Consider the following 14,665-nt stretch of genomic DNA (forward strand, 5'->3'; position numbering starts at 1 on the left):
CCTGGCCCCAGGGAGACACTGTGGGGTCACAGTGAGAATGAAATTAGGGCTCTGGCCCCCTCCCACACTCCCCAGGGGCTGGGGCCCCCCTACCTTGGTTGGCCCGTTGCCATGGATCAGGACCGGGAGGGTGTCATAGGCCAGGTTCCTCGCTCTCACATGGCCCATTTCAAACTTGAGCACGACCTCATCTGGGGGTCAGAAAGCACAGCCCCACCCAGCATCAGACCCAGAGGTCAGGCTCAGGGTCCAACCAGCTGGGCTCAAATCCCAGCTGTGCAGTGAGTAGATTATGTCCTCGGGCAAGTCACTTCTCTCTAAGCCTCAGTTTCCTCATCTATAAAATACGAATAATCCCTTCTTCATGGGGTGAGGGGGAGGATTTGTGTTGAGCAAGCGTGGGGCACCAAGCCTGGCCCATGATGAGCACAGAATCCACGGCAACCCCTGTACTTGTTGTGGTTACTTACAGTCAGAAGCAGGGGCTGGGAGAAGAACGAAGACCTGGAACATCCCAGCTCCAGGCACCTCAGAGAAGCCCCAAGAGAAAGGGTCTGGGACGCGCCTTCTCTGAGTAGGCAGAGCAGCACTGAGAAAATGCCAGAGCCACATGCAGGGGAGGCCTGGGCATGATCAGGACAGATCTTGTCCCAGTGGAGGGAGCCCCTGCAGCAGGGTTCCAATACCCATGTTTTTTGTGTGTGTGTGTTTTTGTTGTTGTTTTTTTTTTGAAATGGAGTCTCATTCTATTGCCCAGTGTGGAGTGTAGTGGCATGATCTCGGCTCACTGCAACCTCTGCCTCCCAGGTTCAAGTGATTTTCCTGCCTCAGCCTCCTGAGTAGCTGGGATTACAGGCACATGCCACCACACCCAGCTAATTTTTGTATTTTTAGTAGAGACGGGGTTTCACCATGTTGGTCAGGCTGGTCTTGAACTCATGACCTCTGGTGATCCACCCGCCTTGGCCTCCCAAAGTGCTGGGATTACAGTGCCCGGCCCCCAATACCCATGTTTGACCCTATTAGTCTGCACATAGGAAAATGGGTATTTCAGCTGGGCACGCTGGCGCACACCTGTAATCCCAGCACTTTGGGAGGCCAAGGTGGGAGGATCACTTGAGCCCAGGAGTTTGAGACAAGCCTGCGCAACATAGTGAGACCCTGTCTCTATTTTAAAAATTAAAATAGGGCTGGTCACGATGGCTCACGTCTGTAATCTCAGCACTTTGGGAGGCCAAGGCAGGTGGATCACCTGAGGTCAGGAGTTCGAGACCAGCCTGGCCAACATGGTGAAACCCCATCTCTACTAAAAAAATACAAAAATTAGCCGGGCATGGTGGTGTGCGCCTGTAATCCCAGCTACTTGGGAGGCTGAGGAAGGAGAATGACTTGAACCTGGGAGGCGGAGGTTGCAGTGAGTCGAGAATTCGCCACTGCATTCCAGCCTGGGCGATGGAGCAAGACTCCATCTTAAAAAAGAAAAAAAAAAAAGGAAAACAGCTCCTGACCTGCGTGGATCTGAACTCAGTGCTTCTTAACCCCCAGAAATCACAGGCAAAGGGCATTTTCTGCGTTTCTCTGGGAGCAGAACCGTAGCTTTCATCAGATTCTCAAAAGGGCCCATTTATCCACAAAATCAGCAATCAGTGGATCCAGTTCACTTCCCTTTTGTAAAGATAAGAAAACTGAGTCCCCTGTGGGGAGGAGGTGTGACTTGCCTGAGGTCACTCAGGAAGACAGGAAGACCTGCGGCAAAGCAATGTCATCACCAGCCACAGACATGAGGCCAGGCCCAGGGATGTTTGTGGCATCAAGGGTCAAGTAGCCTTTTGCTTCCCAAGCTGCCTGTCCCACCAGCTGAGTTCCTGCCCCTAGCCCAGGACTCCTTCACCTGGAAGGTGGGCGGGCTGGGAAAGTGGGGAAAGAGGGCCCACCTGTAAGGACCTGGTATGCAGGGCAGGGGGTCCAGCACCTGCTGTGCGCATCCCCCAACTCCTCCCAGGCTGAATGCTCACTTGTCCCTGGCCCCCAAGAGAGACATGGCTCTGCGCCAGGATATCCAAGTGGCCCCTGGGGACCTGGGGATGAGGCCAGTGACCTCTCAGCACAATGGCCAGAAAGAAGCAGCCCATTTCTCCTCCCTGGGCTCGGGCCCTGCCTGGAATTCTTCCTATCACCCCTCTGAGGATCCACCCCTCCCTGTGGGGGCTGCTCACCCAAGGCTCCATCCAGGTTCTGGAAGATACGGCAGCGGTGGTCCAGGGTGATATTGATCTGCTCCTGCAGGAAAGAAGGTACCAGACTGCAGCAGGGACAGGCCCTGGGGGAGGCTGGGGCTACATCTCACCCAGTGTGGGGAATCTGTCCCCAGGTTCAGCCCTCTCTCCCCACACCGACTCTGCCACGTCACATCAGGGCAGCTAGGTGCCCAGAGAAGGCCAGCAGCCAAGCTCCCGGGGTCTACAGTCTAGTGGCTCTACTCACAGAAAACCAGGGACTCTGAACTGGAAGGAATCTAAGAATGCAGCCGGCTCACCTACAACAATGACGGCCGTTAAGAGTAACCAGCACCTGCCAAGCACTCCACTACACGCACATAGCTACTCCAAATATTCTTTTTTTTGAGACAGAGTTTCGCTCTTGTCACCCAGGCTGGAGTGCAATGGCACGACCTCGACTCACTGCAACCTCCGCCTCCTGGGTTCAAGCGATTCTCCTGCCTCAGACTCCTGAGTAGCTGGGACTACAGGCATGTGCCACCATACCCAGCTAATTTTTTTTTTTTTTTTTGCTAGAGATGGGATTTCGCCACATTGAGCAGGCTGGTCTCGAACTCCTGACCTCAGGTGATCCGCCCCCCTCCGCCTCCCAAAGTGCTGGGATGACAGGTGTGAGCCACCGCACCTGGCCGCTACTCCAAATATTCTACACGAGTCGGGTGCGGTGGCTCACTCCTGTCATTCCAGCACTTTGGGAGGCTGAGGCAGAAGGATCACTTGAGCCCAGGAGCTTGAGACCAGCTTGGGCAACATAGCAAAACTTCATCTCTATAAAAAAATTTTAAAATTAGCCAGACATGGTGACGCAGGCCTATAGTCCCAGCTACTCAGGAGGCTGAGGTGGGAGGATCGCTTGAGTCCGGGAGGCTGAGGCTGCAGTGAGCTATGTTTCTGCCACTGCGCATCAGCCTGGGTGACAGTGAGACCCTGTCTCAAATAAATAAATAAATTATTCTACATATATTAATCAATTTAATCCTGACAACATCTCTGTGAGAAAGTATTATCATTATTGCTTTTTTTTTTGAGATGGAGTCTGGCTCTTGTCGCCCAGGCTGCAGTGCAACGGCACAATCTCGGCTCACTGCAACCTCCGCCTCCCAGATCCAAGCAATTCTCCTGCCTCAGCCTCCTGAGTAGCTGGGATTACAGGCACCCACCACCATGCACGGCTAATCTTTATATTTTTAGTAGAGACAGGGTTTCATCATGTTGGCCAGGCTGGTCTCAAACTCCTGACCTCAGGTGATCCACCCGCTTTGGCCTCCAAAGTGCTGGGATTACAGGCATGAGCCACTGCGTCTGGCCCATTATTGCATTTCATAACGGAAAAAACAAGGGACAGAGAAGTTGCCCAATGTTACACAGCTAGTAAATGGTGAGCTGGGATTGGAACCCAGGCAGCCTGGCCCTGAAGTCCTTATTCTGAACCAGTGAACAATGCTGCCTCTTTAAGACCCGACAGCCGGGCACGGTGGCTCACGCCTGTAATCCCAGCACTTTGAGAGACCGAGGCGGGTAAATCACCTGCGGACAGGAGTTCGAGACCAGCCTGGTGAACGTGGTGAAACCCCGTCTCTACTAAAAATACAAAAATCAGCCAAACGTGGTGGTGCACGCCTGTAGTCCCCGCTACTCGAGACGCTGAGGCTCGAGAATCGCTTGAACCAGGGAGGTAGAGGCTGTAGTGAGCCGAGATCGCACCACTGTACTCTAGCCTGGGCGATACAGTGAGACTCCATCCCAAAAATAAAAAAATAGGATTAGTGTCCTTATCAATGAGGCCCCAGTGAGCTCCCTACCCCCTTCCACCATCTGAGGACACAGAGAGAAGTCAGCTGTCTCTGTACCAGTTAGAGGGCTCTGACCAGAACCCAACTGTGATCTCACCCTTCCGGCCTCCAGAACCATGAGAAATCCACATCCGTTGTTTGGGAGCCACCCAGCCTATGGCAGTTTGTCAGAGCAGCCTGCATAGACTAAGACACCAACCCAGGGGTTCAGGCCTGAGAGGAGCTGTTCCCGTGCAGCCTGGCCAGTGGATCCCCAGCCCCCTCTCCTTGGCCCGCCCACTGCCTCTTACCCTCTTCTCCGGGTCCAAGAAGATCTTGGTGTAAAACAGCTGATCGCTGTCGCTGTCCTGGCCCTCCCACTCGGCCACCAGTTTGCTGAGGTTGGGGGCATAACCGATGAAGCCTGAAGGTTGGTGGGTGGGGACACCAAGACGGACCCTTAGCTTCCAGCCTCTAAGTCAGGGGCCTCCTCCCACCCTTCCCTCTTATCCACCTCCACTCATATGCCCACAAACCCTGTCACCTCTCAGAAGTCCTCCTGAATTGACAGGAGGTGGGGCTGCAGGTTTGAAATGGGCCTGCCAGTGAATGTCATTTATTAATGAGTTCCTAATGACCCCAAGAATAAGACCAATGGAGCCCACTAAGCTGTACTGTTCAGTGCTGGGCACCATATAGGTGGTGAAGAAACGGATTGTACGAGGAGCCCCTGGAGAGCAGGGCTGGGAGGATACAGGCCTGGTGTCCCTTTTTACAGTTATCTGGGAAACCTGGCCCAGAGAAGGGAAAGGCTGGGCCAAGCTCACAGAGTGCCTTGGGGGCTGAGACCTGGCATAGTGGGGAAGCCCACATGGGCCCCTGGCTAGAGTACAGACTGGTGACAAGCAACCACAAGAGCAATGGGACATCCCTACTCCTGGGCCTGGGCCAGGGCAAGGCCATCTGGACTGTGCTTACTCTGGACCAGTGGAAAAAAGTGTCTGTTGAGGGCAGATGGCAGATCCCCATCTAAGGTTGAAAAGAGGCCTGTGGATTTTATTCTCCGTGCAGTGGAAAGTCATTAAGTGATGTGTGTGAATTTGCATCTTTATTTATTTATTTATTTTTAAGACAATGTCTCGCTCTGTCGCCCAGGCTGGAGTGCAGTGGCACGATCTCGGCTCACTGCAAGCTCCGCCTCCCGGGTTCATGCCATTCTCCTGCCTCAGCCTCCCGAGTAGCTGGGACTACAGGCGCCTGCCACCACACCTGGCTAATTTTTTGTATTTTTAGTGGAGACGGGGTTTCATCGTGTTAGCCAGGATGGTCTCGATCTCCTGACCTCGTGATCCGCCCACCTCGGCCTCCCAAAGTGCTGAGATTACAGGCATGAGCCACCAATATATATATTATATATATTATATAAATTATTATATATTATATATTTTACATTATAAAAAATAATATAGTATTATTTTTTATTTAAAAAAATTATTTATTTTTTTGAGTGCAGTGGCACCATCTCAGCTCACTGCAACCTCTACCTCCTGGGTTCAAGAGATTCTCCTGCCTCAGCTTCCCAAGTAGCTGGGATTACAGGCGTGTACCACCACGCCCGGCTACCTTTTATATTTTTAGTAGAGATGGGGTTTCGCCATGTTGGCCAGGCTGGTCTTGAACTCCTGGCCTCAAGTGATCCTCCCACCTCGGCTTCCCAAAGTGCTGACATTACAGGCGTGAGCCACCGCGCCTGGCCTTGGATTTGCATCGTTTAAAGACACCTCTGGCTGCTGGATGGAGAATGGCCTGGAAGGGCATGAGGGTAGGGATTGGCGGAGCAGTAAGGAGGCTCCTACCAACGGCCAGGAGCCCAGTGAGAATGGTGGCAGTGAACTGTGGGCCAGAGAGAGCAGATTCCAGAGATCTTTAGGAAGTAGGAGGCAGGTGGCCAGGTGTGGTGACTCATGCCTATAATCCCAGCACTTTGGGAGGCCGAGGCAGGTGGATCACTTAAGGCCAGGAGTTCGAGACCCACCTGGCCAACATGGCGATACCCCATCTCTACTAAATATACAAAAATTAGCTGGGCATAGTGGTGCATGCCTGTAATCCCAGTGACTTGGATGGCTGAGGCAGGAGAATTGCTTGAGCCCAAGAGGCGGAGGCTGCAGTGAGCTGAGATCCCACCACTGCACTCCAGCCTGGGCAACAGACTGAGATGCCGTCTCAAAATTTAAAAAGTAGTAGACAGGTGACTGGCATTGGACGTAGGTGGAGGAGGGCAAGGGAGGAGTCAGGAGTGACTCCTGGGTTCTGTCCATGGGGCTGCGTGTCTGTTGAATGAGATCAGAACTGCAGGGGAGCACATTTGGGGTTGAAAAGTCAGGAGCTCTATTCAGGACATTCTGCACTGGAGACCTGTGAGACACCCAGATTGCACGTCAAACAAGGGGGATCCTCACAAAGGCAGTAGATGGACCCCTCTGCTGGGCCAAGCGCCCTGCACCCAGGTCTCTCACCTCCAGAGCCCAGGAACCTCTTGCCATCGGAGACCACCGGATACTTGGTCTCCAGCCTGCGGTCTGGGTAGATGAGCTCCTCAGCAGAGAAGACCACCTGGCTCCTGGCCTGCCGGAACTTCTTCAGGAGCTCCCGGGGCCCCGATGCAAACAGCACGTCATAGCTGTGGCCAGAGCAGCGAGAAGACGGAGCAGGGCAGGGGTGAGCAGGGGCCCAGTGAGGGCACAGACAGGAGGGACCAGGGATCAAGTGCTCCACAAATGGCCCTCTGCCCACGCCAGCCTGGGCCACCATCTGGGAAATGGACCTGTCTCCGTCTGCAGCCCTGCCTGCCATGTTCCCACCCGCACCCTGGGCAAAGAGATGGTCCCCACAACATGTCATTCTTCTCTTACTTAAAGGGGGCCCATCACACGCATGGGCCACCTCCTCTTTATCTTTTCACCAAGCCTGGGAATGGGCTTCACTAAGACCGGGAATGGACACCCTAAAACTAGGCAACCTTAGCTAGAGTGGTCCCCCTTCTTCCCCGATGTTCTGGGAGGGCCTCATTTTAGAATATTCTTCTATCTTCCGCGGAGGGGCCCAGGCTAGGAAGCCCTGACCCACCTACCTGTCTGTGAAGAGAATGACCAGATCCTCCTTGTCCGCGTGCTTCTCCAGAGCTTTCTTCAGCAGCCGGACCTTCTGCCCTCCACCTGCCGACGTCCCCTTGTCCACATTCCAGTCCTCCCCTAGGCCAAGCGCCTGGAGAGAAACACCCCTTAACACGGGCTTTTGGTAAAGAAATATTTTTCCAGGGCTGGCCGTGGTGGCTCATGCTGGTAATCCCAGCACTTTGGGAGGCCGAGACGTGTGGACCACCTGAGGTCAGGAATTCAAGACCAGACTGGCCAACATGGCGAAACCCTGTCTCTACTAAAAACACAAAAATTAGCGGCGTGTGGTGGCACATGCCTCTAATTCCAGCTACTCGGGAGGCTAAAGTAGGAGAATTGCTTGAACCCGGGAGGTGGGGGTTCCAGTGAGCCGAAATCGCTCCATTGCACTTCAGCCTGGGAGACAGAGCAACACTCCGTCTCAAAAAAAAGAGAAAAAGAAATAATTTTTTTGCTTCTGTGGGTCCAGCAACTCTGACCCTCCCCTGTAAGGAAACCATTCTCCACCTGTATGAGGCTTAGCCAGTTCCTGGTGGTCATGTGACCATGCCTGTCCAATCAGAATGTCCCACCCTTCCTGCCCTTCCCACATCCGGAGATTTGAGCATGTGACCCCAGCATGGCCTATCAGCGCCTTCCCTGGGACTGTTCTGTGAAAAACGGAACAGTCTGCAGGCCTTTCCTAAAAAGGAAAGGCTGTCTCCTGCTGAAGTTGAGAAACTGGGGCACATGAATCTGTGGCTGGTGGTCATCTTACCACCACGATGAAAACAAACAGGGCCTAGAGATGGAAACACAAGGCCCTTACTTTGCTGCTTGAATCCCTGGATCCAGCCATGCCTGAAGCAACCCTCTGCTGCAACCCTCATTCATGTGAGCTGATACACTTGCTTGCTGACTTAATGCCACTAGATTGCAAGCTCTGTGTAAGCAATGACATGTTCTGTATTGTCCATCACCCTATTGCCAGTGCCCAACCTTGTGCCTGACATAAGGAAGCACTCAGGATACTCGTCTCCCTGCAGGGCTCAGCTCCATGGACTGCACACAGACGACACCAAGCCCATGCCAGTGGTTGATCGGGCATTAGCTCATGTTTCTTTTTTCTTTTCTTTTTTCTTTTTTGAGACAGAGTTTCACTCTATTGCCCAGGCTGGAGTGCAGTGACGCCATCTCGGCTCACTGCAACCTCCGCCTCCCAGGTTCAAGTGATTCTCCTGCCTCAGCCTCCTAAGCAGCTGGGATTACAGGTGTGTGCCATCATGCCCAGCTAATTTTTTTGTATTTTTAGTAGAGATGGGGTTTCGCCATGTTGGCCAGGCTGGTCTCGAACTCCTGACCTCAGTGGATCATCAGACTCCCAAAGTGCTGGGAATACAGGCGTGAGCCCCTGCGCCAGACCACTCATGTTTCTTTAGAGCAGTGTTTATAATACCGGGAAGATGTCCAGACCGTGCCCATCCCCAAATTACGGGGTGGTACTTGTAGAAATGCTGATCCCGAGGCCCTGTCCTCTAAACTAGCCTCTCAGCTGAGGCTCCTGCACACTAACATCTGAGCATTTCTTTAGCCAACTCTTTCCCTCTCCATCACCCCCTAGACTCATGCTGTGTCCTCTGCTGTGTCTTCCCATTCCCGACTAACTCATTTTCATCCTTCAGGCTTCCAGAAGCCTCCCCTGTGGCCCCAAGTCTATCTTAAGAGATGTGGTAGTTTGGAAAGGACACTAGCTCCTAGATCCTCCTGCCACCCCTCACTGTCTCTGCCTCACCCAGGAAACCCCTTACCTGGATCTTGTAGTTGAAGAACTGAGCTGAGCGCTTGAAGCGACGGAATCCCTCAGTCTCCTTAGTGGCCACCGTGAGGACTAAAAGGTTGTCTGCAGACAGAGGAGGGTATGGTGAATGGGAATGGAGGATGAGGGAGGTGACAGGGAGGAGGTCTTTGTTCCCAATGACCTGTCAAATTCTGGCAGGAAGTGTCTTCATGTCAACCCATTACAGAACAGGGCCCAGGGAGGAAGGGATGATAGAGCAGGAAATAACCCAGGTCTCCTGAGTCTCCTCCAGGGCTCCGTCCACCCAATAACTGACTGATATAGTTGGATATTTGTCCCCTCCAAATTGCACATTGAAATGTGATCCCCAGTGTTGGAGGTGGGGCCCAGTGGGAGGTGTTTGGGTCACAGAGCTAGATCCCTCATGAATAGCTTGGTGCCATCTCTTTGGTAATGAGTGAGTTCTTGCTCTGAGTTCATGTGAGAGCTGGTTGGTTTTTATTTTTTTGAGACAGAGTCTCACTCTGTCACCCAGGCTGGAATGCAGTGGCATGATCTCAGCTCACTGCAACCTCCACCTCCTGGGTTCAAGCTATTCTCCTGCCTCAGCCTCCCAAGTAGCTGGGACTACAGGCGGGTGCCACCACACCTGGCTAATTTTTATGTTTTTAGTAGACACGGGGCTTTGCCACGTTGGCCAGGCTGGTCTTGAACAGCTGACCTCTGGTGATCTGCTTCAGCCTCCGAAAGTGCTGGGATTACAAGCATGAGTCATCATGCCCGACCAAGAGAGCCGGGTGTTTGTTTTTTTTTTTTTTTTGAGACAGCATCTCACTCTGTCACCGAAGCTGGAGTGCAGTGGCACAATCTCAACTCACTGCAACCTCCACCTCCTGAGTAGCTGGGACTACAGGCACTCGCCACCATGCCCAGCTAATTTTTGTATTTTTAATAGAGGCGGGGTTTCATCATGTTGGCCAGGCTGGTCTCAAACTCCTGACCTCAAATGATCCACACACCTTGGCCTCCCAAAGTGCCGGGATTACAGGCATGAGCCACCGTGCCCAGCAGAGAGCTGGTTGTTTAAAAGAGCCTTGCACTTCCTCCTCTCTCTTGCTCCAGCTCTCACCATGTGACATGCCTGCCATGAGTCAAAGCTTCCTGAGGCCTCACTGGAAGCAGAACAGATGCTGGTGGTATGCTTGTACAGCCTGTAGAACTGTGAGCCAAATAAACCTCTTTTCTTGAGAAATCACCCAGCCACGGGTACTTCTTTACAGCGACATAAAACAGACAAATACACTGACCAACATGTCATGAAGCATGTGCTGTAGACAGGAGAGGTGTCTACACCCTGCATTATAGGACTGAGTTTCTGGCTATAGAGGGTGTGGAAGGAAGATTACTCTGAATGCTGACCACCAGGAAGATCTCTCTGGCCAATGATAGACAATTAGCCCAGGGACAGCAAATACATGGCTCACAGGTCCCTGCTCTCCATACCTAACCCAGGACAGACATTGCTAATCTATCCCACAGTCTTTCTTGCTGAGTATCACACGGCTCTAGATTCTCCCAACACCATGCTTGAGGCTCTTACAACCAATGAGTCGGCCCAGAGTGGAAACTGACTTGAAATCTACTGGTCCACTGCTGACCTTTGGCCAGGGCAGCCATTCCTACGATTTTAACAAGGAACCTCTCCCAGGCTCTGTAGTGTGGCCTGCCTCTGCAACAGAACCTTCTGGAAATAACTCCCCAGAGAGCATCTCAGGGAGCCCTGGGGAAGCCCCTCTCAGAGCACACTTTGAAGCTGTGTTCTCTGAGAAGCGAGGAGTCTGGAGCTAGCCTGCCTGGTTAGAATCCTAGCTCTGCTCCTTAATAGCCATGTGACCTGGGGCAAGTCCCTAGCCCTTCTGAGACTCAGTTTCCCCCTTGGAAAGCAGGGATAATAATAGTACCTACTTCTCAGGGCTGCTGGAGTAATTAAATGATAAATAAATGAGATCAGGCATGTAAAATCCTTATTGGGATGCTCGGCACACATGAAGAGGTATTACTGAAGGCTGGTCACAATGGCTCACACCTGTAATCCCAGCACTTTGGGAGGCTGAGGCAGGCAGATTACTTGAGATCAGGAGTTCGAGAACAGCCTGGCCAACATGGTGAAACCCCGTCTCTACTAAAAATACAAAAATTAGCTGGGCATGGTGGCATGTGCCTGTAGTCCTAGCTACTTGGGAGGCTGAGACAGGAGAATTGCTTGAACCCAGAAGGTAGAGGTTGCAGTGAGCCAAGATCGCACCACTGCGCTCCAGCCTGGGTGACAGAGCAAGACTCCGTCTCAAAAAATAAATAAATAAATAAATAAAAATAAAGAGGTATTACTGGTGCTGATTAATGAGAAGCAAATGCCTTGGCCTGGCATTCAAGGCCCTCTCTGATCTGGCGGGTGATATACTCATCCCTCTCCATCATGCAGGCCTTCCTCCAACTGGAGGGGGGTCTCTCCTTGCTGGGTTCCTCCCATGCAAGGGACCATGCAAGGGACCTCCCATGCAAGGGACCATGCAAGGGACCTCCCATGCAAGGGACCATGGTTCCCTCTGTGTCCCCTTTCTTGTTTTTGTTTTTTGGTTTTTTTTTTTTTTTTGAGACCCAATCTCACTCCCGTTGCCCAGGCTGGAGTGCAGAGGCACAATCATGGCTCATGGCTCACTGCAACCTTGACTTCCTGCACTCAGGTGATCCTCCCACCTCAGCCTCCCAAGTAGCTGGGAAGGACTGCAGGTGCACCCCACCAAGCCCAGCTAAATTTTTTAGTGGAGATGAGGTTTCGCCATGTTACTCAGGCTGGTCTGGAACTCCCAGCCTCAACCAATCTGCGCACCTTGGCCTCCCAAAGTGCTGGGATTACAGGCGTGAGCCACCACACCCGGCCTGTGTCTCCTTTCTCTAACCTTCCTCCAGTTTCCAGGGCCAGTGACAATGACGTCCCTTCCACCTCTATGAAGCCTTCTCGGATTTCTCCTGCCCTCTCTGGCCTCCAAGCCACAGAGGCAAGACCCACACTGCGGTGCTCAACATTGTTTCCCTGGGTGAGTCTTAGCTCCCTGAGGGTCTGCAGCTTACACTTTTCACCTGGTGGCCAGCTAGACAGCAGGCAGGTAAGGCCCTCCCCTCCCACCACCTCAGGAAGTCAGGAGGAACCTAGACTGTAGGAACAAAGGGGCCTGGCTTGCCAGAGCTGGCGGGGCAGGGTTAGCTGGGGCAGGGGTAGCCGGAGCAGGGAGCTGGCCCCAGGGCAGGGGGCTGGCGCCAGGCAGCCCAGCAGGGATTGGCAGGGATCAGCTGCGGTCCTGGGGGAGGAGGGGGTGGATACACCAGGCAGGTGTGGGAAGGAGAGGCCTCACTACCTGAACCTGGGATCCAGAAACGAGGGGTGCTGCTCACACTTGGGGAAGGGCTCCCCCCAGCTCCTGCCAGGACGGTGAAGTCTCTCCCCAGGTGAAGAGAACCAGAGCCACCAGCTCTGAGGCCCTCTTGGCAACAGGGGGCTGCTGGGGACAGGAAGAGTGTCACATTTCATGGATGGAAAAAGCCAGCGTGAGAGCATGTGAGTGAGTGTGTGTGTGTGTGTGTGCGCGTGCATGCGCAATTCAGGATTCTTGATGGAACAGGCTCTTGAACTCCAGCAGCAGGGGTGGGGGAAGGGGATGGGGTGGCGTGGCTCAAAGCCCCTTTCTCAAGTTCCTGCTTCTCAATAACAGCAACAATAATGGCTTACCTTCATCGAGCATTTTCTGTGTGCCAGACACATTTTTTTTTTTTTTTTTGAGACAGAGTCTCGCTCTGTCACCCAGGCTGGAGTGCAGTGGCTAGATCTTGTCTCACTACAACCTCTATTTCCTGGGTTCGAGCGATTCTCATGCCTCAGCCTCCCTAATAGTTGGGATTACAGGTGCCGGCCACCATGCCCAGCTAATTTTTTGTATTTTTAGTAGAGATGGGGTTTCACCATGTTGGCCAGGCTGGTCTCAAACTCATGACCTCAGGTGATCTGCCTGCCTCAGCTTCCCAAAGTGCTGGATTACAGGCATGAGCCACCGTGCCCAGCCAATGCTGTTCCAAGCACTTCACACATACTAACCCCCGACTTTCCAGTTAGGAAACCAAGGGTACAGCTGGCGAGTAATGTGCCCAAGGGAGCTAGGAAGCAGCAGCACCAGGACTTGGACACAAGCCTGAACCCAGAGTCTCCTCTCTTAACCTAAATGCATGCACTGCCCAGCCAGGGACGGTGGCCAGGCCATCTGTTGAGAGGGCCCTGTCTCTCTGTGTATGTAAGGGAGCTGTCTAGCTGTGCCCTCCCCACATGCCCACTTTCCTCCCCATAACCTGTCTATTCCCTGTTTTCCAGGGAAACAGTGCTGCTGAGAGCCCACACTGGGACCTTAACCCCCAGGTTCCGTGGCCAGGCGTGGTGACTCACGCCTGTAATCGCAGCACTTTGAGAGGCTGAGGCAGGTGGATCACCTGAGGTCAGGAGTTTGAGAGCAGCCTGGTCAACATGGTGAAACCCTGTCTCTACTAAGAATACAAAAATTAGCCGGGCATGGTGGCACATGCCTGTAATCCCAACTACTCGTGAGGCTCAGGCAAGAGAGTCGCTTGAACCCGGGAGGTGGCGGCTGCAGTGAGCAGAGACTGTGCCATTGCAGTCCGGCCTGGGCGACAAGAACAAAACTCTGTCTCAAAAAAAAGAAAGAAAGAAAGAAAAAGCCGGGCACGGTGGCTCATGCCTATAATCCTAGCACTTTGGGAGGCCAAGGCAGGTGGATCATGAGGTCAGGAGTTCAAGACCAGCCTGGCCAACATGGTGAAACCCCATCTCTACTAAAAATACAAAAATTAGCTAGGCGTGGTGGTGGGCGGGAGCCTGTAATCCCAGCTACTCGGGAGGTGGAGGCAGAGAACTGCTTGAACCCAGGGGGCAGAGATTGCAGTGAGCCGAGATAATGCCACTGCACTCTAGCCTGGGTGACAGAGCAAGACTCCATCTCAAAAACAAACACAAAAAACAAAAAACAAAACAAACAAACAAAAAAAACTCCCGGGTTCCTTGGGCCACGCAGAGCCTGCCTCTCTGGTTGAGGATCCCACGTGATTGTCCAGTTCAGAGGGTCCCAAACCTGCCCACACATCAGCATCACAAGAGAGGTTGTGGAATCCAGGCTCCTAGGCCCCAGGGCTAGGGGTCTGAGGTGGGCCCAGGAGTCTGGATTTTTCCTACCTTTCCCAGGTGATTTCTGATGTCAGCCACATTTGGGAATCACTGGTCCAATCCATCCCCTTGGTCCGCTGACACTGGGCTGCAATGCAGGGGTCTGGGAGGCGGTTCACAACGAGAACTGAAGGCAAGCCCTCCAACAAGAGACCCTGGCATGACCTCCTAACATCCCCAAGGAAACAGCCTCAGTAAACCCAGCCTGCACCCCATTACCTTGACCTGTCTGCAACACACATTCCTTCCCCTAAGGAGGCCTCCAGTCTACCTCCTCCAGGAAGCCCTCCTTAATCTCATCCCATGTGGTCACTCCTTTGCACGTGCAGTCTTGGTTTGCCCAGTAGTTGACATATTGGTACAAACCTGCTCCT

At 53.1% G+C, this 14,665-nt stretch overlaps 1 protein-coding gene across 2 annotated transcripts in view; it reads right to left on the bottom strand.

The window, feature by feature from the left end:
* The window catches only part of PLOD1 (procollagen-lysine,2-oxoglutarate 5-dioxygenase 1), a 41,306-nt gene that overhangs the window by 18,963 nt on the left and 7,678 nt on the right, over positions 1 to 14,665 (bottom strand). The window contains exons 2-8 of one of the 2 annotated variants that reach the window (XM_016954160.4): positions 12,424 to 12,564; positions 9,018 to 9,109; positions 7,185 to 7,318; positions 6,571 to 6,734; positions 4,363 to 4,475; positions 2,217 to 2,280; positions 94 to 191 (exon numbers count right to left, since the gene is read on the bottom strand). In XM_016954160.4, coding sequence (XP_016809649.2) covers positions 94 to 191; positions 2,217 to 2,280; positions 4,363 to 4,475; positions 6,571 to 6,734; positions 7,185 to 7,318; positions 9,018 to 9,109; positions 12,424 to 12,564 — 806 coding nt within the window. The remainder of the gene's footprint in view (positions 1 to 93; positions 192 to 2,216; positions 2,281 to 4,362; positions 4,476 to 6,570; positions 6,735 to 7,184; positions 7,319 to 9,017; positions 9,110 to 12,423; positions 12,565 to 14,665) is intronic. The other variant, XM_001142788.8, reaches the window with a different exon arrangement.

Source organism: Pan troglodytes, chromosome 1 (genome assembly GCF_028858775.2).
Source record: "Pan troglodytes isolate AG18354 chromosome 1, NHGRI_mPanTro3-v2.0_pri, whole genome shotgun sequence".
NCBI classification, from domain to species: Eukaryota; Metazoa; Chordata; class Mammalia; order Primates; family Hominidae; genus Pan; species Pan troglodytes.